The 25,948-nt window shown below is 35.1% G+C and overlaps 1 protein-coding gene across 5 annotated transcripts in view; it reads left to right on the forward strand.

Moving 5' to 3' along the window:
• Positions 1–16,392, forward strand: part of GASK1B (golgi associated kinase 1B) — a 52,032-nt gene extending 35,640 nt beyond the window's left edge. For all 5 annotated transcript variants that reach the window (XM_017526022.2, XM_017526020.1, XM_037737605.1 and 2 more), the window contains exons 4-5: positions 10,025–10,251; positions 13,391–16,392. In XM_017526022.2, coding sequence (XP_017381511.1) covers positions 10,025–10,251; positions 13,391–13,598 — 435 coding nt within the window. In that variant the 3' untranslated portion in view covers positions 13,599–16,392. The remainder of the gene's footprint in view (positions 1–10,024; positions 10,252–13,390) is intronic.
• Positions 16,393–25,948: the final 9,556 nt, after the last annotated feature.

The following is a 25,948-nucleotide window of genomic DNA, read 5'->3' on the forward strand; positions in this document are numbered from 1 at the left end:
TGAACTAATTTACACTCCCACCAACAGTGTAAAAGTGTTCCTATTTCTCCACATCCTCTCCAGCATCTGTTGTCTCCAGATTTTTTAATGATCGCCATTCTAACTGACGTGACGTGGTATCTCAGTGTGGTTTTGATTTGCATTTCTCTAATGACCAGTGATGATGAGCATTTTTTCATATGTTTGTTGGCCTCATGTATGTCTTCTTTTGTAAAGTGTCTGTTCATATCCTTCGTCCACTTTTGAATGGGCTTGTTTGTTTTTTTCTTGTAAATCTGTTAGAATAAATCTTTGTAGATTCTGGATATTAGCCCTTTGTCAGATGGGTAGATTGCAAAAATTTTTTCCCATTCTGTTGGTTGCCGATTCACTCTAATGACTGTTTCTTTTGTTGTGCAGAAGCTCTGGAGTTTGATTAGGTCTCATTTGTCTATTTAGACTTTTGTTGCCAATGTTTTGGTGTTTTAGTCATGAAGTCCTTGCCTATGCCTATGTCCTGAATGGTTTTGCCTAGATTTTCTTCTAGGGTTTTTATGGTGTTAGGTCTTATGTTTAAGTCTTTAATCCTCTGGAGTTAATTTTAGTGTAAGGTGTCAGGAAGGGGTCCAGTTTCTGCTTTCTGCACATAGCTAGCCAGTTTTTCCAACATCATTTATTAAACAGGGACTCTTTTCCCTATTGCTTGTTTTTGTCAGGTTTGTCAAAGATCAGATGATTGTAGATGTGTGGCGTTGCCTCTGAGGCCTCTGTTCTGTTCCATTGGTCTATCTCTCTGTTTTGGTACCTGACCATGCTGTTTTGATTACTGTAGACTTGTAGTATAGTTTGGAGTCACCTGTCTTTTTAATATCCTGTGTGTGACAAAATGAGAATGTATAAAGCATATCAACTATATCTCACAGTTCAATGGTCATCTTGAGGAAACTACTCATGTAATTGTTTGAATTGTGAGCTGAGCTAGCTGCTTTTTTCGTTAAATGCCATTTTAACTTGAAAGAACAATTCCACTTCTCTTATTTGTTTGGAAAGTATAGCAAAATCCTTTAAAAGATGTAATTTATATTAACATATGATATTTTTATATGAATTTAATACATATTTGTTTTTTAAATTCTTGGCTTTAATTCTTCATTTAATATGGTAAATAACTACAAATGAATACTCTTGGGGGTCCTCAGTAATTTTTAAGTGTCAAAGAATTCTGAAATCAAAAGTTTGAAGTCCATTGCTCTAGGTTATCTTTTCTGAAATAAACTCCCTTTTGTCTATAGAGGATCTAGTAACTTCAAAGGTTTTACATTTCTGTGATTCTTAGATTCTGTGATTTTAAGATTTCTACAAAAGAGTGGGTACGGAAAAACAGAGCTTTTAGTAGTTAGCTATCTGCATTCTGTTTCGATGGGTGAGCTGAGTGGAGCTGGTATGCATTCTTTGATTTCTTTCAACTAACATTTATAGAGTACCTGCATTGTACAAAGCATGATGCTGGTTGCTGTAGAGAATACCCAGTGAATCATACTTAGAGGCATTAAGTTGTAATCTTCATGAAAGCAAGAACTTTGTCTTTTGTAGCAGGGGGAAGCATCATGGTAGGCAAGAGGATGTCTTTTGAAATCCATATGAGTCACTAGTTTTATCTCCTTAGGCAGGTTGCTATCCTCTGTGAACTTTTTTCTTCAATTGTAAGATGGGGAAAATACATACCATTCTGGATTATTTTGATGATTATAAACTTTTAATGTAAAGTACTTTAGCAGTGTTCTGAAATATTTTAACCAGCTTATATAAAGGGCTTGATTTTATAGCTATTTGCTAACCCAAGGAGCACAGAAAAGTAGATTGGAAAATTTTATACACATATGTAAAAGTAATTTTTAAGAAAAGTTTTAATTCATAAAAGCAAAATTGATTTTTAATGACCAGAAAATAATTAGGCTGTCAAAATTAATTTATTTTTTAAAAGAGAACTTATTTTTATAAAAATGTATGTTCAAATAGCTATTAAATTTGTTTGCTACATTAGGTTCTGTTAACCATAACCAAAATTGATTTTTAATATAGTCATTTAGCTTATCTTTACTTATTTTTGTCATTTTACTTCAAAAATCTATATTATAGAAAAAATAAAATTGATAGAAATTCTATATTAATAATAAAAGTAATACATATTGAGTTAAGCACGAAAAGGTTTTCAGTGCTACTATTCCTTCAGATGTAAATGAACACGTTTTAGCTTATTTCTAATTCTATTTTATAGATTTAGTTCCAAGTAGTGGTGTTTTACTTTCACTGAAGAAGATAATTTAAAAATTTTATTGTAGTAAGGTTTTTTCATTGCTATGTTTAATTTATTGCTTAATAAAAATTCATTCTATAAATCAGAATTTCATAAAATGCAAAAGCAATTTGTTTTAGTCTGAGTGTTCTTTTTAAATCTTTACAGGAAAGTGGATGTGTCTTTGACAGAGACTATTTTAATATATCTCTGCTTGTGCAAATTATAGAACATGAATTTTCTTTCTCCAAAAATAGATTGTTGCTTGCCTGGTGACTCCAGTCTTTCTGTGGCATAGTGATGTTTGGCTTCTGGTTCTTATTGAGAGGTGCAGTATATGGGTTTTAATACAGAGGCAGAGACACGATGGAGCCTATGCCCATTGTTAGATTTCTATAATGCAGACGATTTTTACATTTCTCATCGTTCATCAACTGCTCTGAAAGCCGCATATGCATGCTCACTAATTTAACAGGCACCTGTTGTCATGGCAGCATAGAACAAGAATGAAATCCATTATTTTATGTGGTGAGAGTTCCCAAGTGATACGGGTGCTGGCGCGGGTGGAGCGGGGGGAATACTGTGGGCTTTTGCTTTGTGTGGCTTTCCAAGTAAGAGGCTGTGTCCATATTAACAAGTGCCATGGGGACTGTGAAATTTGTCTGAAGTTGCATTCTCTACAATCTGATGTCCCTTTGTACACTCACTAGACTACATGGGGCCAACTCTAGTTCCACTGATAATATGGCAACCATCCATGGTTTATATCAAGAAAAATTCATGTAGAGGAATCTTCCAATGTAAGTTATGAGCTGATAAACAAATAAGTCCATATATTTTTGTATCTGTCTGTCTGAAGAGGTACTGATAATGATAACAATTGTCACTGTTTTTTTTTCCTTTTCAAAATAATTAAAATAATTATTGCAAATGGAACTTTTTTCTGAATGCGATATCCCATGAGATAAATCGGCTTGAAAGGAATCTTCCAGAAAACTACTAATTATAGAAAAGAATTTCTTTTGGTTGTTTCTATCAGCCTGCCTTGTATGTATTTATTGAATGCCTAGTACATACATGGCATTGTGGCAGACCCTCTGTGAGATATGAGAATTCATTATCCATGGTTAGTTAATTTAAAACCCACAAAAGAAGCTAACCAAAATCACGTAACAAGTACAGGCAATTCCATTGTTTGGCCAGTTCAGTTTTTTTTTTTTTTTGTACTTTATTCAGTGGATGCTGCATTAAAAAAAAACTCCATATCTTGATAAGCCACCATCATTTTGTTTATTTGACTCTTTATAATACAAGACAGTGCTTTGGAGGAGCATTGTAAATAGCCGAATACAAAGTGGATACCAACTTTTAGCAGGGTTCAATAACAAACATTTATTGAGTGCCTACTATTTGCTAGGCATTGGGTGAATCACTATGGTGAATTGTTAAATTCCACTAATTACATGTCTTGTTGCATATTTATACCTTCTCTCTGATAATGCATTTTTCTTTCTAAAGATACAGTTTTTAAATGCTAAAAACAAATCATTTGAAAAGAGATGGTAAGGAGCTTAAGACATTGATTTACCAAACCAGAAACACACAAACACCTACATACATACCTGCAGAATATACCCTCACTTAGACTCTTAAAGAGGTGGAAAACAGAGGTGGAAAAACAGAGGTTTATCTAATTTAACTAACAGGATTGAATGATAATAACATTTGGGTAATGTGAATTTCCGGCCTATGTTAAGAAGAACATCCTCATTTTACCCTCTCTAGCTGTCAAGTACATTCTGCCTGTGTTCCTTTGGTTTTCATTTCTTTAATGTTTTCACCTGATGCCCTACTCACTTGCCTTTGACCTTTCTTCCAGCTCCGCATGAGAAAATACTAATGAAACTTGCAGACACATAAAACATTTTTAGCTTGTGTTTGTTTGTTTGTTTTAAACTGTACTTTAGATTCTGGGGTACATGTGCTGATCATGCAAGATTGTTGCATAGGTACATTCATGGCAAGGTGGTTTGTTGTCTCCATCCCCCTATCACCTATACCTGACATTTCTCCCCATGTTATCCCTCCCCACCTTTCCTCCCACTCTCCCTCCCCTAGTCCCCACTAACAGACCCCAGTGTGTGATGCTCCCCTCTGTGTCCACGTGTTCTCATTGTTCATCACCCATCTATGAGTCAGAACATGCGGTGTTTTTTGATTTTCTGTTCTTGTGTCAGTTTGCTGAGAATGATGGTTTCCACGTTTATTCATGTCCCTACAAAGAACACAAACTCACCATTTTTTATGGCTGCACAGTATTCCATGGTGTATATGTGCTACATTTTCTTTGTCCAGTTTATCGCTGGTGGGCATTTCAGTTGGTTCCAGGTCTTTGCTATTGTAAACAGAACATACGTGTGCATGTGTCTTCATAATAGAACGATTTATAGTCCTTTGGGTATATACCCAGTAATGGGATTGCTGGGTCAAATGGAATTTCTATTTCTAGATCCTTGAGGAATTGCCACACTGTCTTCCACAATGGTTGAACTAATTTGCACAACCATCAACAGTATAAAAATGTTTCTATTTCTCCACATCCTCTTCAGCATCTGTTGTCTCTAGATTTACAAATAAGCATTCAGAAACTTTAATAATAATTTTATACAGTAATTTGTCTGCTGAGTCTAACAAGATATTTATCTGGTATTTTCCATTTTAAATATTTTATTTCTCTAATAATTAATCATTATTTATTTATTTAACAAAACAATAGTCCACATAGAGAAGCGCTGACCAAATACGCTCATTGTGTCTCTAAAGATGTCTTTGGATTTCTTACCTTCATGCCTTTGCCTGGTTTTTAGCTAACACTGCCTGACTCTTAAAATTTAACTGTAATACCTTCTCCTCCATGAGTTTTTCTCTGAAATCCTATTGAAGTTCTTTGTGTTTCTGATGAATCCCTTATAACCAATATTTTAAATTCAGTATCATTTAACGTTCTACACAAATGCACTTCCTTTTTTGCAGTATCACTTTGGAGACTATACCTGAGCGATACGATCAGGATGATTAAGAACATGGACTTTAAAGCCTTAGATATCTGGGCTGGAATCCTGAGTTCTGTCATTTAAGAGTTGAGGGGCCTTGAGAAAGTCAGCTAGCCCTTTTGTGCCTCAGTTTCCTCATTTATCAAATGAGACTATTGGTATCACCTATATCTTAAAGTTACTATGAGGATTAAATGAAATAATACATGTGAAGCATTAAGTATACAGTTCCTGGCGCATACTAAACACTCAATATATGACTGCTCTTAATATTTTTCATTGTTAACATTAGCAGCATTACATGTATAAATAAAATAAAAATATAGTACCTTTTATTGCCTTCATCCAAACATTGCCAGAAATCAGTTATTTAGTCATATTGTTTTGAGGAAAAAGAAGATGTGAAAAGATTGACACAATTTTTTGTTAGACCAGTTTTTGAAGACATAGCTGGCATGGATAGTGTGAATAGGGATGGAACATCTTTGGGTTTCTGCAGATTTCTAATGGGTTTGGGGAGCCAGGACAGTGCGGCAGAGGCACCCTTGTTTAGGTACTGTAAGCATAATCTGAGTCACTTATACTTTTTTTTCCTGCAGGCAAAACTAACACTACCAAAGGAAAATGGGATTAAAACAAATTTAGAAGAAGGAATATCTAAAAATATCCCACCACCACCAACAAAAAATTTGGTTGGAACACCTGGGTTTTTCTGAGTATAATTTTAGTTAGGTAAACATTGAAAAGATGTATTTTCCTAAGAAAGGAAAGAGTCATTTTATGGAAAATGGTGGTTGGCAGTAATTTTAAGATGCAGAAGATCAGTTTTGCAAAAGATATTCCTGTTTTAAAGAATGAGAAGATGTGAATTTGAACAAGCAGCAGTAATGAGGACTAACACTCACCATTGCTTAGTTGACAAAAATTTATCCCCAAATAGCCTTCTTTGTAGGATAATTACCTACACAAACACGTAGATGTGCACTACAGTGCTTAATCATGCAGTAGTTCAGTGATTGTTTTAATGTGTGTACTCAATAAGTCTATTAAACCATATTATGGATTCATAGCTATGCAGGATATGCTTTATTAGGCTTTAAAAATAGATAAGCTGTCCTAAAAGTAAGCATAAATATGCTCAATATATAACTAAATTAACTGCCCAACAAAATGGCACTGAATTTAAGGGAGTAGATTATGTTTTTGTGGTCAAGTTATTTTTGGTATATTGAATGAGAATTCAAAAGGAAGGCTATAAACAAAATTCCAAGAAGAGCTGGAGAACATGAATTAAAAGGTACGTAAGCCCTTGCTAGGCAAGGGTGATAATACAAAGACTTAATTTACTATAGTTGGAGGATAAGGAAAACAAAGTAAAATCTAAATTATTTGAGACATTACAAGCTGATTTTCCATCTAAAGTATACACACAGTGTTTGTGCATGCACACACACACACACACTGTATATATATATATATATATATATATACACACACACACATATATATATGTATATATGTATACATATATGTATATATGTGTATATATATGTATATATGTATACATATATGTATATATGTGTATATATATCGCACACACACACTATATATGTATACACACACACATATATATATGTCCACCAAGTATACACACACACACACACACACACACACACACACACGTGTGTGTGTGTATATGCATATATACACTTGGCATATATATATATACACACACACACATATGTGTATGTATATGTATGTGTGTGTGTGTATATATGTGTGTATATATATATATATGTGTGTGTGTGTGTGTGTCCATCAAGTACATATATAGATCTGAAAAAAATGAGTGGCAACATTTTCTAGAAAACAAGTTGGGCTGAACACACACACCTGTTTTCAATAATAATGTCTGTTAGATCTGAATGGCACAACAGCCTGTCAGGGAAGCGATGAAGTCATCACAGACTGTTGAGTGATTCAAAATTAGATCAGATGAAGCACTTCAAAAGTACACTGTAGCAAACAGTCTAAAGTTGGTAAGGCAATAAAAAGATGACCTAAATCAATCTTTTCCACCTTTAACTTTTAATGCTTTCATGTAGTTTAAAAATAGAAAATATATAATGTTTACAGAAGTACTGAAGGGGCCTTATCTCTAAAGAGCTTATTATTTAACATAAATCTAGGATACTCATGGCTTTGTTATAGAAACACTACAAATGTAGTTACGTATCTTAGTCCTTTCCCCACTACTATGAAATCCACAATGATGGAAGAGCTCAGGGTTTGAAGAAGGATTTAAGAAATGTTTGGTAGAGTTTTCTTTAAGGGTTAAATTCAAAACACATGTGTCCAATATAATAGACTTTGATATTGTAGTCTCAAATTTTTAATGTCAATATAACTAGAAAAAACATTGATGATGATAAAAATGAACAGATTATTTGAGAATCATTAGCTAATCTGTATTTTAAAAAAGAGGTGATTGGATGGGAAGCAGCTTTTAGAAAAGTTATTTTTCATGTTCTGTCTCACCTTAAATAATTGGCAATCAGGTGCAGTATCTTTTGTATCATTTGATTTCTTTTATATTCAAAGTCAGTGAAGGTACTGCATAAAATGACTGAAATTGAGAAGAAAGGGCTCAATACATTTTTATAAAAGTTTCTAATTTGTGCTTTTTTCATTTCATTTGCTATTCTAACCTATAGTGATTTCCTTGGGGCGCTCTAGCTCACTTTGGGAAACCTTCTTATGCTCATGTCAAACAAATGTACATTAACAAGCAGTGGTTCAGAATTAGATCAGGTAACTTACTGTTCCCTGGAGTCAACCTCTGTGACTTTTTGGATAAACTACAGATTAGACTTTTGGTCCCATGGATCAGCAGATTGGAACCAATCTTGACAGAACCCTCCTTTTCTGTGACTGTTTCTAGGCTAACAGTGTACCCTTTGGTGCAAATGCTTGCTCGCTCACTTGCCACCCATGTGACCAGATTTACATAAACTTTATAGAAAATTGGCTTATGCTAACTTCTCTTACAGTCCTTGATCTCAAGCATGCTATTGGATACAAGGTCTGTTTACATACAGAAAGCAAAGAATAAAGTCTTTTGTCCAGTTCTTGAAGCTTGCTGTGGTAGCTAAAAAAAACTAAATGACCACTTCAATTTCCATTGGAAGTGGTAATGGTGGAGAGGTGCTGACCATGGGCAACATTTACCTTGGTGCCTAGTTCACTGATAGGATACAGAAGATGTTCAATAAGTGTTTGTTGGATGAATGAATAAATGATTATTCCAAAGTAGACTAAATTTTGGCACTGCTTTTTTGCATCCCTTTCTAAGCAGCTGATCTCCTAGACAGCTCCATGGGATCTGCAGAAACACTAGAGGAGGAGAACAAGATGGGAATTTAATGCCAAAAGAATTAAAGTGGCAGTGCCTGTGTAGTCATCTTTTGATTCAGGAGCACACAAACAAATTTTGACTAGTTAGCCTTAAACCGTTCAATACAATGTACTGGGGGGGATATCGTGGAATTTTGGAGACAAACAAATCTATGTCTAAATCCTAACTTTGCTACTTATTTACTAATATTCTACCCAGTGCAGGTTACTTAATGCCTCAGAGGCTGAGTTTTTCTTTATTTAAAGTAGACAAATTACTCTTTATGTTAGAAGCACGTTTTGAGGTAAATAACTTCAGATAATATGTCGGTCTGTCTCGATAAGAGTCATGGTGATTTTCATTTTTTGGTGTCTTACAGATGCTTGGGTCAGGGCTGCAGGATGTACACATATTTTCATAAATCTTTCTATCAGCTGTGCAAGGTAAAGAGTATCATTCCTGTTACCCGAGCATTTAAATTGAGAGTCAGTGATGAAAATAAATCTACACAAGGTTGCAGAGCTAAGAAGTTTGAAAGCAGAGATTTGACTTAAATTTACCTAATTTCTTTGCCCACGCTGTATTTTACCTGATTCATAAATATTTCTTTCCTTGCCCAAAAGAAATGGAATTAAACAATTCTTTTTCTAAATAATCTGGTTACCCTATTCTATAGGGTGGTATCCCTAACTCCCATAATAAACCTCAATAGGCCCATTGTGTTCATTCTGCTCACTTATTTAGAATCTAGCTGTGGCCTCCATTTACATAGTGCTTTTAGTTTTCATGATTGGATTGCACATTTCTTCAATATATTTCTTCTATGTAATTTCAAGTTAGATTACTGTAATACTGAAGTCCAGATAGGCTAGGGGAAGCAATAAACTTTTTGTGGCAATGAAGTAACTCCAATTTTCCATAAACTAGCCAAGGGAGAAAACGAGACAGAACCTTCTAGATACATAGAAGTGCAACAGTGTTTTGGAGTCAGAGATTCTGCTGGCCGTGTGTCTGTATGTGATGTCAGTGGGAACTTTGAATAGTTAGGGTGGAGATGCCTAACTTGGATCATCTGACTTTGGATCTATTAGCAGAAGCTGGGAATGCTTATAACCATGACTGAGTCAGAAGGATATGAACCTTGGACTTATTCTGACAGTTGTCTTTAATTAAAGGAGGCTGGCCCTCTTAGATTCTGGCAAGTCAGCTATTCAGAAAGCACTAGTCGTTGAAAATCTTGTTACTTTTCCAAGTTTTGTTTTCACTCAGCACCTTGGTTTTGTTTGTGTTTTCCATTTATAGATTTATAATCGCTTAGATACAAATTGCTGTGGCTTCAGACCTCGCAAGGAAGATGCCTGTGTACAGAATGGATTGAGGCCAAAATGTGATGACCAAGGTTCTGCGGCTCTAGCACACATTATCCAGCGAAAGCATGACCCAAGGCATTTGGTTTTTATAGACAACAAGGGCTTCTTCGACAGGAGTGAAGATAACTTAAACTTCAAATTGTTAGAAGGCATCAAAGAGTAAGTTTTATAGCCACATCTGCAGAACATGACTTTTATATTAGATAAGTAGCAAGGTTCTGAGAAAACTCACATCTTACATCTGATCATTTTAACCCTTGAAAGTAATTATGAATGTGGAATCTGGAAATGGAGACCCAAGAAGGGAAATAAACTCAAGAAGAGCAGAACCAGAGTGCATCCCTGACATCTCTGTCTCCAACCCATACCACCTACATAGCTCATGCTACATTTCACATTCATTGTGAAAATCCATGTGGGTTATATTGGAAGAATGCAGGGACCTCTGGCGTAGGATTTGGCAGAGAAGGGATAAGCAGGCGGCAGAGGCTCCACTATTAGGCATAAGCAGGTGGCAGAGGCTCCACTATTAGGCATAAGATAGGACATGGGAAGAACTAATAGACATGCAAATATTGACATGGCAGAATGTCCACATTCATAATAAACTCAAGTGACTTTTATGGATGCAGTAGAAAATGACAGCCAATCTGGTAAGTAAGGCATAGTCTCAAAGGACAGCTGGCTGTTTAATTCAGCAGGAGGATTTTTCAGCATTTTGAAATCCTTCTAGCAGACATAGATTAAGGGGAAAAGTATCTAACAACTGAAAGGGAGGGCTTCTGGAGGCTAGTTAGGGTTGACCAAGAATTCAAGGAAGATCTCAAAGATCTGGGGACATCTGGCAAGACTCAGAAAGAATGCAGAGTGGAGAGGGAACCAAAGAAGGAGTTCTGCAATGCAGAAGTTAAAATACAGTGACTGCCCATGGCACACTTGATCTGACACCTGCTTGGAAATAAAGGAAATTAAAACACTTAGTAATGGCAAGAACCCAGCTATAAAGCGTGAGCTGTTCAACCCCAGCAATGGAAATTGTGGCTGGATTTCAAGCTCCACCTCATAGTGGGCAGAGCCATCCTCCTCCATACTTCCCACCTTAGTCAGAAATCATATTGACTAAGAAACTGCCGTAGAGTGGAGACTTAAAGGGTTCATTGGTAAAATAGCTAACCAGCTATGCGAAGCGAAGTGACTTCTGGAAAGGTCATGAGCAAGTCTAAAATTGAGGTAGAACCCAGGTCTTCTAAATCCAAGTCCAGTTTTTTTTTTTTTTCTGTAATAACTGTGGTGTTCATGCTCTGTTATTATTACTGTTGTTAATATTCTGGAGCATATTTCAATCATTCTTCCTGAACAGTATGACTTACATGGTATGGATTTTTATGTACTTTAGTAGTAAAAGCAATGCTGTTCTTGTGAGAGTTTTATCAGACCCAATTTTATAAGTTTTTGCCAGGTCCTGCCCTGTTGATACTTGTTTCTCATATCTCTTTGTAGATTGAAGGCAGGATACGTGGCAAGTTCTCTCTTTTAAGCTAAGGAAATTTTATGTATGGGAAAATTTACTTTCCTGAGACATCACTTACTAAGTTGATATTACAGGGTCTTCTTAAATCCCTAAATTCCCTCTTAGAATTAAGAGTGCCTGAAGAATACAGTTCATCCGTTTCATACATTGATGTAAATGTGAATATCTTTATTTCTTCTTTCAAAGAAGATTTATGAGGAGTAATGGGTTTGAAGTTAAATCTTTTTTGAAAATATAATTCATACATTGAAAAGCAAAAATGAAGACTTTTCTAATCCTAGATTTATGCATTGAATATTCCTACTATTATAGCAATGTAGTACAGAGACAGGTAATGTTTTTGCTTTCCTTTATGAAAAGGATTAGTCACTAAAGAGATCCAGTGGTTTTAACAATTTCATCTCATACATTCTGCCACAGCTAAATTAGTTGAAGGGCTATAGAAGTGACAATTCATGGATTATGAATACTTCATAAAGCAAAAATGCTACTTAATACTGGAGCCCCTAAAGTTTAGGGCCGAAACTATATTGTAATGTCTTCAGGGAACTCAGAGCTTCTTATAAGCATTCTTTCATTCCAGACTTAATCACACGCCTTAAGCATGTCCAGCACTGTGGTCTTTGTTTTTTCTGCAGCATCAGAGCTGCTAGAGCACCTGACCCTTGGCTTTCAGGAACCCTGTGTGCCATCTCCATTGTGCTCCATTGGAATTTGGAAGAGGTGCTTATAAGGCCTAAAATTTCTGGCAAGGTGTACTCTTTAAACAAGTGTATATGTTCTCACTACAGTTTTTGAGGTATAACTGAGTTTATTAGAAATTTACTATGAAAACTATTTTTACTGTGCCTTGTCAGCATTTTAATGAGAGCTGGGAAATGTCAAATTGGGGATTTAGCAAAATATTACTTATGTTTTTGATCCAGAAATTTTGCTAAGAAGTCCTTCAGATAATGTATATGCCTGAATCCTGGCTTTTTACTTTCTAAATGAAGAAAAGCAAGCACAATGCACTCTTTTAAGGTAATCCAGCAAAGACACCTCTAAACTGGTTTTAGGTTTTCCAAAGAGACTCATTCTGGAACTAAAACTTTTCTCTGAAACTTGAGTTTTGCTAAATTTATTTGAAAACAACTTAATAATCCAGTTAAATAAAATGCTCCTAAATCCTCAGAGTTCCAGAAGTATGATATGACTTAAAGACAATTCTTTCTTCAATTTGATGTTTTTGAATGATTCTTCTCTCATTTTAGTATATATATTTGATGATTTCACATTTAAATTCAGTTGTGTAACTTCTACTCAGGCAGTACTTTATTGAAATTGTCACTATCAATTATTCTCTCATATTTTCTTGCATAAAACCCCACCTTGGTACTTCAGAGGATACCATTCTGCTTGACAGATTAAAGGGGTTTCCACCGTGAAATGAACCTAAGACTAAGAAAAGTATTTCTGCTGTCTAATAGAATCCTTTCCAATTCTATGCCTCTGTTTGACAGTATAGAATGACCTTAGGTAAGAATGTCTGTCATGTTCTGAATGGTATAGAATATTCAATAGAATATTCAGTTCACTTGAAACACTTTCTTCTACTTTATTATTATTTAGAGAAGTATCATCTTGGCAGTGACAAAAATGTTTTGGTTCTCAAAGATACCACTTGATAATGTGATTTATGACAGATTAATGAAAGGCAGAACAATTGGGTAAGGAGTTCTATTCCCAAGCAATTACTAAGATTGAAATATCATTTTATCTTTTCAGATTTCCCGCTTCTGCAGTTTCTGTTTTGAAGAGCCAGCACTTACGGCAGAAACTCCTTCAGTCTCTTTTTCTTGATAAAGTGTATTGGGAAAGTCAAGGAGGTAGACAAGGAATTGAAAAGCTTATTGATGTGATAGAACAGAGAGCCAAAATTCTAATCACCTACATCAATGCGCACGGGGCCAAAGTATTACCTATGAATGAATGACAAAAGAATCTTCTGGCTAGGGTGTTAGATATATTTATGCATTTTTGGTTTTGTTTTTAAATCGAGCACATCAACCTCAAGCCCATTTAGCAATGAGGCAGTGTAGATGAATACATAAAATAAATGACTTTAACCAAATAGCTATAATGGGACTGAGCACTGTATGCAGACTTTAAAAGGTTTTGAAAAACATACTACTTGAGAAATGTTTGTTTATAGTTTTCTCTAACATCATGATATGTGTGAGTCTGAACATCTGACAACAGAATAGTTTTAATTATTATTCTAGCTAAGTTTTGAAAACATTTGCCATGTTGTTTAATAGAAAAGTGTAAACCAGAGGTACTGACTCCATTAATAAACTATATTTTATGCCATTTTGACTGTTCTGAACAAATGCTAATGGATATGATTCTTGACGTTCTTCTGTTACTGATTGTTAACATAGAGCAGTCTCTACCCTACTCCTAGGAGACTCTACATTGGAACACTGAGGCCCATGCCCTATGAGAGCATCAGAACTGACCATATATTTAAATAGAAATGCTGGTTTATTTGCAAAATTACCAGTATATTTTCTATTGTGTCTATAAATAATCAGCCATTTAAATAACAAGAATTGCATTTTCCATTCCTTTTAAAAATTTTATTTTGTTACCAGTATGGAAATCATTCACATCTGACAGTTTATACATTAAAGAGTTTTGCTCTCTCTGTTTCAGTCCAATTTATGTCTAGTGGCTGAGAAATTAAATAGTGCTAAAGTATGAAGTTATCTATCTGAAAAAAGAGAGTATCATTTAAAAATAGGCATCTCTTTAAAAATTCAGTTACTTTTACAAAACATGTTGTATAATTTATGTATATTTATTAATAATAGTGGATGTCTTAAAATTCGTTCTATGTAATTATATTGAATTTGATTTAATGGTTACTGCCCAGATATTGAGAATTGGTCCAGATATTGAGTGTGTTTCAATATATTGTCTGGCTTATTTCAACATGTGTAATATGAACAAAATACGTTAAAACCTGCCTCTGATCAATTTTCCTCAATGAAAGCACATGACTAGAACTAAAACAGTAAATTTGGACAATATTAAGCCTCAAATCATCCTCTCCAAACTCCTTCTAACACTTTTTAAATTAGGTTAGACGACGTGGACAAGTAGGTTCACGTGTTCCGTCTTTATGTCCTTTGCCAATACTGAAAATCATCACATATGGCAGTTATTCACACTGAGGTTTCAAATTCAGAATAGATTACCATTATCCTCCTGCTCTTACACAATCCACTCCATATTTAAAAGTTCAATTTGTGACTTTTTCATTTCCTGAAAGTTTGAGAATGTTTATAATACATTCTATCCCATCTTTCCTCAGTTCGGTCTATTATTGCTAAAACACATCACATTTTCTTTGTTCTTGTTAACTCAATATCTGTGTGAAAGACAACTACGAACAACATTACAATAGAGGCAAGATCTGAAAAAAACTATAGATCTAATTGATACAAGTGTAGGGCAAAATGTCAAATAATGTGTTAAGATTAAGAGAAGATGGACCAAGGAGAGAGATCATTTGATCATCTAATTACAACTTTTCTAGGCTCACATTCATGTACTACTTTTAGTACCCTTGTGGGCTGTGCTTACTCGTTGGACAACTGAGCTTTAGACTGTCTTCCTCTTCAATTTTCCCTCCATAGACTTGAGTGCCTCCCTCTGCTCCTGAAAATTTATAGCACTCCTCGGCTCTTCTGAATCTCCACTTTTACTCACCTTCACTGGGATTTTTAAGATCCTTTTCCTCTCTCATAATCATCCACTTAATGAAAATTAGCCTAACAAAAGTTTGGAGACTGGAATTCTACTTTGACTGAGCCACTGACTTGAAATAACTCTTTTGGCAAATTGCCTGACACCTTGTCTTACCAAGGTGGCATATTTGCATTTTTGCTGCTTAAAAAATTTTTTTTACCATCTTGATTCAAATTTATCATATTGATGGTAGGACTAACAGGCTTTTTTGAAGCTGGCTTTAATGTTAAGTCTCAGCTACAATGCTGTTGGGCAGCCTGATCCTCCCACATGAGGGTTTAACTTTGTTTATTTGCCTCCAGTGATTCCAAAAAATGAAAAGCCCAAGAACACGTTTATTTTAGTCACCTTTGCTTTTTAACAATTTTGTTTTGTAATCAGTGAGTATTTAATGATTAATTATTTTTGACTAATGAATAGCTGAAGGTCAGGCTTTTAATTCTAATAGGTAATGTTTTTCTTTTGTCTTATTGAAACAATGAGAATACTCTGTATTGCAGATGCACTCAGATTATGCTGTGGTTTCATTCACATAAGCACAATATGTGTTTTATTTATAGCTTCATAACAAATTTAAAATATAATAATTTACTTTAGGAGACCTGCAAAAGCTTATTCTTGTGTAACTTACTTTCTTTAAGCTAATGAAATGAAAATAAATATGTATCTTAAAAATCTATAATAAAACATTAGAAATTAAAGATATGTGCTTTTTATTTTGCAGATGAGTTCATTTGCTTTTGTAGATGTGTTTTTAAATGTTAGGCATAGAGGAATGTTTGCTACCTTTATCCATGAAAAAAGAAATAGAGTCAAGAATTCTGTTGGATTGTGTTTGTGTGTGCGTATATTTGATATCATTATTATATTTATAATCTTAGGACTTGTAATCATAGCCTGTTTATTCTACTGTGCCATTAAACATACTTTACCTTATATATAATGAATTTAATACCTAGATGTAGATTTATTTACACACCGTCTTATGAAATTCTTATGTTTAGATCAGCATAGAACAAGGTAAGACACATTTACAGCATTCATCTGAAAATTATTTGGAAATTGAACATGGATCAAATAAAGATGTTAAAGACCTTTTCTAAAAATTAAGTATCATAAACAATAATCAAGAACATGAGAGATAACTAGAATTGACTTGTCAGATAAAGATGACAACAATTGACACTTGGAATGACTAGAGGGGGCAAGGATTGAAAAACTAACTCTTGGGTACTATGCTCAGTACCTAGGTGATGGGATCATTCACATCCCAAACCTCAGCATCATGCAGTATACCCAGGAACAACCTTGCACATGTACCCCTGTATCTAAAATAAAGATTGAAAAAGAAAAAAAATTAAAAGAAAGAATTGATTTGTCAGAAAAATTATATGAAACTTGGAAATAGCCAGGAGAGAGTTTTTGGGTGTTCATTCAGTGCAATGCTGGGCTTAATTTTCTATTAAATGGTCTACTTAACAATGCAGGAGGGCAGAGGTTAACTTGTAGACTTTTGCTCCATAGAGATGCAAACGATTTCCTTCTGGTGCAAGAGATAACGTTAATAATTACAATTTATTAACTGTTGGGCATTAGCCATTTTCAATGTAGTCCAACAGTCTTATCCTAATATTGCCTATAAATATTTGGCTTTTGAAATACTCTTTTAAATGGTTTTTACTATCTTACTGGTTCCATCATTAATCGATTATTTGAATAAAGTCTTTATAATCTATTCATTTTACATTTTCCTTGGAATCAGTTTTTCATCTTTTGAAAATTTTGCTTTAACAATCTTTTGACCACAGAGCCATATAATTTTATTTGCTTGAGAGCTATGATTTTAAATTTTTGAAAATTTTACTTTAACAAAGTTTCAAAATATAGACTTATACATTTTTACAATTTTTTTCAGGACGGAGTCTTGCTCTGTTGCCCAGGATGTGCAGTGGCATGATCTCAGCTCACTGCAACCTCTGCCTTCTGGGTTCAAGGGATTCTCCTTTCTCAGTCTTCTGAGTAGCCCAGATTACAGTTGCTTGCCACCACACCTGGATAGTTTTTGTATTTTTAGCAGAGATGGGGTTTCACTATGTTGGCCAGGCTGGTCTTTAACTCCTGACATTAGGTGACCCGCCTGTCTGGGCCTCCCAAACTGCTGGGATTACAGGCGTGAGCCACCACACTTGGCTGACTTACACAATTTTATAATAGAATGGGACCATGAAGTCAGCATCTTTTCCAACAACCTCATTCTCCTGGTGGGGAAACTAAGGCTCAGAGAGGAAAAGTGACTTGCCTCAATCTATACAAACTGTTGACCTAAAATCTTCTGTGTTGCAATGACAGAAAGTTAGAAAGTCAAGACTTTCTCGGAGATTTATTATCTACCAACATAAAATAAGAAATCCCAACTTTATAAACCCCGAAGGTCTTACATAGGCACATTCATATGTGGTAATAATTTTAGGACACTGTTTTACAAACATTTAGAGCAGAATAAACAAGAAAGCTACTCATATTATGAAACTTTTGTTGATTACATTGCACAGTTGATTGATAATTTATTGTGTTTTGTTCTCTTAAACAATGAAGATACACAAATTAATAAGTAAATTTTTAACGTGCTAGCCATCAATCAAGACCTGTAATTAGGCTTTAAGTTATATTTTTGGTAGCAAAAATGTAAGAAAACAATTCTTTTGAGAAGTGTCCAGAAATGAACTCTTATTAGGCTAGAGAGGGATATTGGAACTCACAGTGAGAATTTGCCTATCTCTAGTTTATTGTTGATGATTACTGCTTGAAACAATAGTTCAGAGTCATGTTGGGGCTAAAGGAATAGATCTAATCATCTCAATACATTCTGCAGACATCACCATGTTCCAGTGTTGTGGTACAATAAGAGATGAATACAGTTTTGCAACCTAATGAATATACTGATTAATTAAAAATGCATTAATTTATGTTCTGTGTTGTACCAGTGCTATTTAGCCTTTTATGAGATCTGGATCTCATTGAGAAGCTGATTAAATGTTTACCTCTCTGTATAGTTCTGTACATAGTTTCGTGGGGCTCTCAGATCTACAGATACCCGCTTATGGAGCTCTTCCCCTCCTAAGTCTGTCATCTCCCAGGTTAAGAAAGCTTGCTTTCCAGAGTACTTTAGAAGATGGGAAATTATATTATTTGGAGTCAAAAAATCTTCACCTAATGTATTTTACAAGTTTTGTTTTTATACAAAGGTGAAAACTTAGGTTTTGGTAAAGAATATTTAATGAGATATTTTATTTAGCAATGGAAGTTGAGAGACCATTTATTTTAGCAATTCTTAAACATTTTTCAGGCCATACCATCAATTCCAAATTCACTATCGCTTACTTAATCAACCATAGAATGACAACCTGTGAGTTTAGTTTCACTTCAACTTTAATTTATTAAAAATTATCAGTTACCTGATTTATTTGCTGTAAAATACAAAAGATCTCAGTCACTTTTAAAATTGTGTTTTACACAAGAACAGAAAACCAAACACTGCATGTTCTCACTCATAAGTGGGAGTTGAACAATGAGAACGCATGGACACAGGGAGGGGAATATCACATACCGGGCCTGTCATAGGGTGGGTGGTTAGGGGAGGGATAGCATTAGGAGAAATAAATAATATAGATGACGGATTGATGGGTGCAGCAAACCACCATGACACATGTATACCTATAACAAACCTGAACGTTCTGCACATGCATCTCAGAACTCAAAGCATAATGATAAACAATTGTGTTTTGGAGTATGGGTGAAATATAGTCAATGTATATACTATTAAATGATTTACTGCCAATGGTTTTCTGGGCATTACCATAATGCTCTTGTTTCTTATTAAACAATTTCCTAAACGAATGAATTTTTCCCAAAGGAATTATTTTCTTGACATTTATGCAAAGAACTGTAACTATTTCTTACTGTTCCTTTGGCCTGTTAGAGGAGTTTGGACTGTGTGTTCTCATGTCACCTTTTGCCCCACTTCCAATTTACACACAGCTGTCTTATGTCAAAATATGGCATCTTCACCAATGTTTAAGCTCTTTAGTCCTCTGGGACAGGCCTCTGCTGTAAGAAAGGTCTGACTCAGAAGCATTGCTGCAGACTGTTTTGCAACCTAAAAATGCACATGGTAAGCAAATGAAGTCACAGAAATCCTTTCTTAAAATGGCATTGCATGTGGTTAAATTCGTTCAACTTTTTTTTTTTATCTTAGAAAGGTACCATTTTATCTTCATGACTCTAAAGTATATTTAGTTTGTTGATAAAAATATGCACAATCATGTGTACATGAAGAAATCTCTATGCAGCTTCTTTTCAAGAAAATAATCTGTATTTTGTAAGAGTACTTGTCAAGATTACCAAAGCTTTTCAGACAAAGAGCTAACACATAAGGAAAACTTCCCTTGTCAGTGACTTGAATCACATGCTGCAGAATAGCTAACTGTGCTATATTTCAAAAGGCAGACTGGACTGCAGGGAGTAGGACGAATCACTAAATAAGACTGAAACAGCTGTGATTCTGTGAGATGTGCCGATAGCTTCTTTAGCTTCAGGACACCAGACATTATTTGTTTTAGAAAGTACCCTATGTTACTGGCTCTGCTTCTGTTTAGAAGAACAAGATATGGCGCTATGTACACTCTTCAGGCTCTCAGGAGTATTAAAAATTGAGGTCAACATTAAAAAGAAACAGCTATGATGCAGATATTCTCTCTAACTTTCTGAGAATACATTATGGTTAAGCTTGCAAGATTCAGTTCTTTTGAAAGAGAATGAGCAAATCACTAGTAGATCCTCCTAGGAGGAAGTCAATTTTCTTCTCTTTTAATCAGGTAACAAATGACAGTTAAAAGATAGGACTTTCTCAAGAGTGTTGGTGGCTATTGTGGCAGTGCTGTTGGCTGCTCTTACTGTGTATTAGTATAATAATTAGTATTCCTTTGTTGCTTGCAATATCAAAAATGTTGTCTCAGATAGAAAGAATATGTTATGTTTAGAGAGGAGGGATGTGGCAGCATCTAGAGAAGCAAATTCCTAATTAAAGACAAATTTCTAATTAAACCCTGACTTTAGCCTGGGTTTTCTGAATCCCAGAACTAAGGACCTTTTGAGCCAGATAATTCTTCGTCACAGGTAGCTGTCTTGTGCATTTCAAGATGTTCAGCAGCATCCTTGGCCTCTACTCTCTAGATGCCAGTAGCAGCAGGCCCTACAGATGCGACAGCAAAAAATTCTCTAGGCATTACAAAGTGTCCCTGGGAGGCACAATCATTTCCCAGTCGAGAACCACTGCTTTAGCCCATTGATAGCCCTTTATAAAGGGTAAAACTTTTACCATTTTTTTGTTCTCTCACATTTCATTTATGAAGATTTTCTCTGCAAAATTTCTTGTACTGTAATTTATTGCCACATTGTATGACATCGGTAATAGCCATAGGAGGTCTGATGGTTTGGAACAAGAGATCCTTGAGCAAAGCCACATGAGAGTCAAGAGGAAGCAGCATCTTGAGCTCTGAAATCTAGAGGTGAAGAATAAATCTGGGAGCATATGACAAGTTTCAGGGCAAAAATTTCAAAATGAGTTGTTGTTGCAGATATGAGTGCTGGCAAATCTGTGCTTTCCATCCTCTGTCCCAGGACCCAGTATCTGTATTCTTTAAGAAGATAACCTGGGATTGCTGGGTCATATGATATTTCTAGTTCCAGATTCTTGAGGAATCACCAATAGACCCAAAGGTTTATAAATCATTCTACTGTAAAGACACATGCACATGTATGTTTACTGTGGCACTGTTCATAATAGCAAAGACGTGGAACCAACCCAAATACCCATCAAAGATAGACTGGATAAGGAAAAAGTGGCATATATACACAATGGAATACTATGCAGCCATAAAAAAGGATGCGTTCATTTCCTTTGCCGGGACATGGATGAAGCTGGAAACCATCATTCTCAGCAAACTGACACAAGAACAGAAGACCAAACACTGCCAGTTCTCACTCATAAGTGGGAGATGAACAATGAGAACACATGGACACAGGGAGGGAAACATCACACACTGGGGCCTGTTGGAGGCTGGGGGGGCTAGGAGATGGATAGCACTAGGAGAAATACCTAATGTAGATGATGGGTTGATGGGGTGCAGGAAACAACCATGGTACGTGTGTATCTATGTAACAAACCTGCACGTTCTGCACATGTACCCTGGCACTTAAAATTATAATAATATAATAAATAGGTCACCTGCACTGTAAAGAAGCTGATTCCCCTTAGGGCCCTTGTGGGAGACTTCCCTGAAAGAGGATCAAAGAAGTGGAAAGTAGGTGTTTCCCTACCAGCAGGAGAGGAGGAGGAATAGCAAAATGCACTAGGGTGGAATTGTTTAGCCATGATACAGTCAGCAGCCAAGGAGCAGTGTGGATCACAGTGTCAGTCAGGGTAGGCTAAGTAAGGCTATGTCAACCAAATGCCATTAAATCTCAGTGGCTTAAAGCACAAAGGTAGATTTCTCATAGCACAAGTCCATCACAGATTGGCTGGAGAGTTTTACTCTTTGTAAAATTTTATTCTATTTTATTAAAATGGTGGCCTTTTTTCTTTTTATTGATACACAATACTTTTCCATATTGATGATGTACATGGGATATTTCAATACATACATACAATGTAATGTATTTGTAATGAACAAATCAGGGTTATTAAGATATCCATGAGCTTAAACATTTATTCTTCACCTAAACGTTTTATTTCAGAGCCCAAGATATTTCTTCCTCCTGACCATCATGTGGCTTTGTCAAGCACCCCTTTAACCAGAGACTCGGGCCGTGGAATAGCATGAGTGCTTCCATCTGTGTGCCTGAGCAAGACAAAGATCTGAAGAGCCTTTGCTTCCACACACAACTTGCTGGACAAAAGTAGCCGGAAAAGGAGAGACACTAGAAATATCTGGTGAATAATGTTAACTGCAGTGTATGGTGAAAGCTACACATAGTGCCTCTCATTATATCTGAGATGGTACACTTTAAATTTATTATTGTTTTTCCAATAACCTTTTACTTTTGGGAACCTTCTACCACAATCCACCCTCATTTCCCCTCTGTCCTGAATTCCAGGCCATAGTGAATAGGTCCAGTGACATACATGTGACTTAAGCTGGGCAAATCACAGTCTTCTTTTTCAGCTGAGTTTCATGTCATAATTCATTGGTTCAAAATTGAACACCTGATGTAAGTGGGCCAATCTGAATACTTCCCTCAGAATTTAATTTTTTTATAATGGTGGAATTTTCTCTTTTACAAATTGATACATAATACTTGTGCATATTTATGAGGTATGTATGATATTTTGATACATGCACACAATGTGTAATGATCAAATTAGAGTTATTAAGATATGTTTGACTGCAAATATTTATCAATTCTTTGTGTCAGAAATATTTTAAATCTTCTCTCTGGCTGTAATAAAATGCATAATAAATTAAAAATATATTGATAACTACAGTCACCTTACTCTGCTATCAAGCATTAGAACTTACACCTTCTATCTAACTGTATGTTTGTACTCATTAGCCAACCTGTTGTCACCCCTCCCACTGCCCCCACCCCCACACTTCCCAGTCTCTGGTAATCATCATTCTATTCTCTACCTCCATGAAATAACTTTTGAGTCCTGCATTTAAGTGAGAACATGTGATCTTTCTGTGCCTGGCTTATTTCACTTAACATTATAACCTATAACTTTCTTAGAATTTTAGAACTGAAAATGAGGAAAAGAAACCAGGACCAAAGACTAAAGTAATAATGTATCTTCCAGTGATTTTAGCCATGCATTCCTCTATGTGAGCCGGAGAAACTCAATCGTAAGTAGAGAGAGAGAGAGAAGAAATACGGAAACAGATACCCAAGGAGGGTCTGATGTGAAAGGAACCTTGTGGCTTTTGATTTCTTTGTTAATTGCTCTGGAGTTCCCTCGTAGTTCTTGGTTTCTGTGAAACGAATGAGTATCCTTTTGTAATTCATCTTTTAGCTGATGCTTAGTCTAAATTGATTATTCTTCTGATACTTACAACAAACCAAAAATCTATAATTTATTTCTATTCTATTTATCAATTTTAGAAAGTATATCATTATTTCTTCCTATGACAGATGAAAAAGTTTGTGCTCTTAAAATTTTCCTCCACTTTTTCCATTCACAAATTAACTTCTAAAATATTTACCATCATTCTTACATTGTTACTATCCTAAATATTTACCTTCTGTTTCCTACTCTGTCACAGGTGCATGAGTTCTAGATTTGAATGGATTTCATGTCCACCATCACTTACAGCTTCTTCCTTCCTGATGTTTTTTTTATTTTTCACCATTCATTTCATTTTTGACTGGCTTAATTATTGAGCAATTTTTACTTACATACTCATAAATTCCATCTTCACTGAGCTTTGTTCATTTGTGAATCTCATTCTGTTATGTTTCTGTATGTAAACAACAGTCTGGCTAATATGAAATCTGGAGTTCATATTTTTATCCCTTGAAAATCTGTAGAAATCTTCTAGCACTGTCATCTGACATTGCACATTGTGATAAGATTTCCGAGGCCACTCTGTTTTTTCCCCTCTAACTTTTAGGTGACTTGCTTTCCAATTTTAATGCTCATTTAATTCTTTCTTTACCTTTGACTTGACTTTTTTCTCTCTTTTTTTTCAGCTTTATTTTTCCTTCACATATTCTTTGAGGAATAAATTCTCAGGACATGTCTTAAAGTTGTTCATTCTGTATTGTGTTTTCCTGAAATACGCTATCAACATATTTATGTTTTACTTCATTTTAGGAAGATTTTACAGTATATATTTGAACACATTTTCGGTTGTATTTGTTTGTTTTATTTTCAGGTTAAGAAAAGTTTATGATGTGTATACGCAATCTGCTTCCAAATCAATTGTATTTTCCTTTTTTCTTCCTTTACTTTTTTCTTTATGATATATAGTGTTTTCTCAATTGTTTTTTTATGTACCTTATTGATTTCAGCAATATTTATCTACTTCTTACTGCTTCTAATTAGTTTTAATCCCTCCAATTACTTTATTATCTTCAAGTATTTTTTTCTGCTTTTCCAGCTCAGTTTTCATCTTTCAATGCTTTATTCACTATGAATTTTTAATACTTGTTTTGATCTAGGTTTTCAGAGAAATGAAAGCTTTTGGAGGTTGTAGATAATAGTTTCGGAAGCTATTAAAATGGAATTTAAATTAATTGAAATTGAATACTGCATTACCATATCAGCAGCACAGATATAGAAGATTTCCATCACTGTAGAATGTCTGTTGACCTGCACTGCTCTAGAGCACAGGCATTGCCCTATACTTTTGTGTGGGATAGAGTATGCATTTTTTTGTGCTCAGCAGCAGTTGCTGTTCTGCTCTTGTCTTCTAACTTTCCTACCTACATGCTAGGCAGTATATCTAGGTTAGGGTTTTGTTCTCAGAATAATAAGACAGAGTATCTCTAGATGTTAGGTTAGGGCTTGTTCTTAGAATAGTAAGACAGAGTATCTCTAGATACTAGGTTAAGATTTGTTCTCGGAACAATAAGACAGTGTATCTCTAGATACTAGGTTAGAGCTTTGTTTTTGGAGCAATGAGACAGAGTATCTCTAGAGACACTAAATCAGCCCTCCTTCTGTGCTTTTCCATGCTGCAGAACGAGACCCCACAAATATGCCCCCACTTCCTTCCAGCTCCAGTCTTTGAAGGATCAAATAAAAGATCCTTCTTAGCCCTCTTAGAACCCAATTAAGAAAAAAGCTACACGTTGTTTATTACCTGTGAAATATGCACAGTTTTCTGTGTTTGTTGTTTTTTCTCCAATTGGCATAAATGCTACTATATATAGCTGCTATTTCTCCTAGACTCTGTTTTTGGTAGTAGTCATTTTACTAGTTTTATGCTAAATGCAGTATTCTTTCTCATAGTTTCAGCCTCTTTATTTATATCAGTGATTTGTACCAAATAATGTTTTGCTCTTTTGCCTATTTTGTTTTATTGAGAGGTTATTATAAGTTCTTAAGAAAGGCAGCCATGTGATGAAGATTTTTGTTAGAGTAGATTGGTGTGTATGTTGTGGAAAGGAGGAAGGACGACATGGGAAGTCATCCAGGAAGCTTTAGGAGTTACATAGGCATGAGATAATCAAGGAAGGAAAGCAGGATGGGTCGCATTTTGAAGTGTTTTTATACATAATTACGGACCATTACATATTTTAAGATTCAAAGGTAATTTACTAACCATGCTAAGAAAAATATCATTGCTGAGGGAAACAGCTTTAAAAAATGTTCTAGAAACACTATGCAAAACAGGCACTTTAGCCACACCAGTAGTCTTCTTTAAAAAGGCTTTATGTAAACCAGAGAGAAGATCACCTGAGGATACATCATTGAGAAAAATTTCGACACACACACACACACACACACACACACTCACAAATCCATATAAT

Source organism: Cebus imitator, unplaced genomic scaffold, assembly GCF_001604975.1.
Source record: "Cebus imitator isolate Cc_AM_T3 unplaced genomic scaffold, Cebus_imitator-1.0 Scaffold40, whole genome shotgun sequence".
NCBI lineage: Eukaryota > Metazoa > Chordata > Mammalia > Primates > Cebidae > Cebus > Cebus imitator.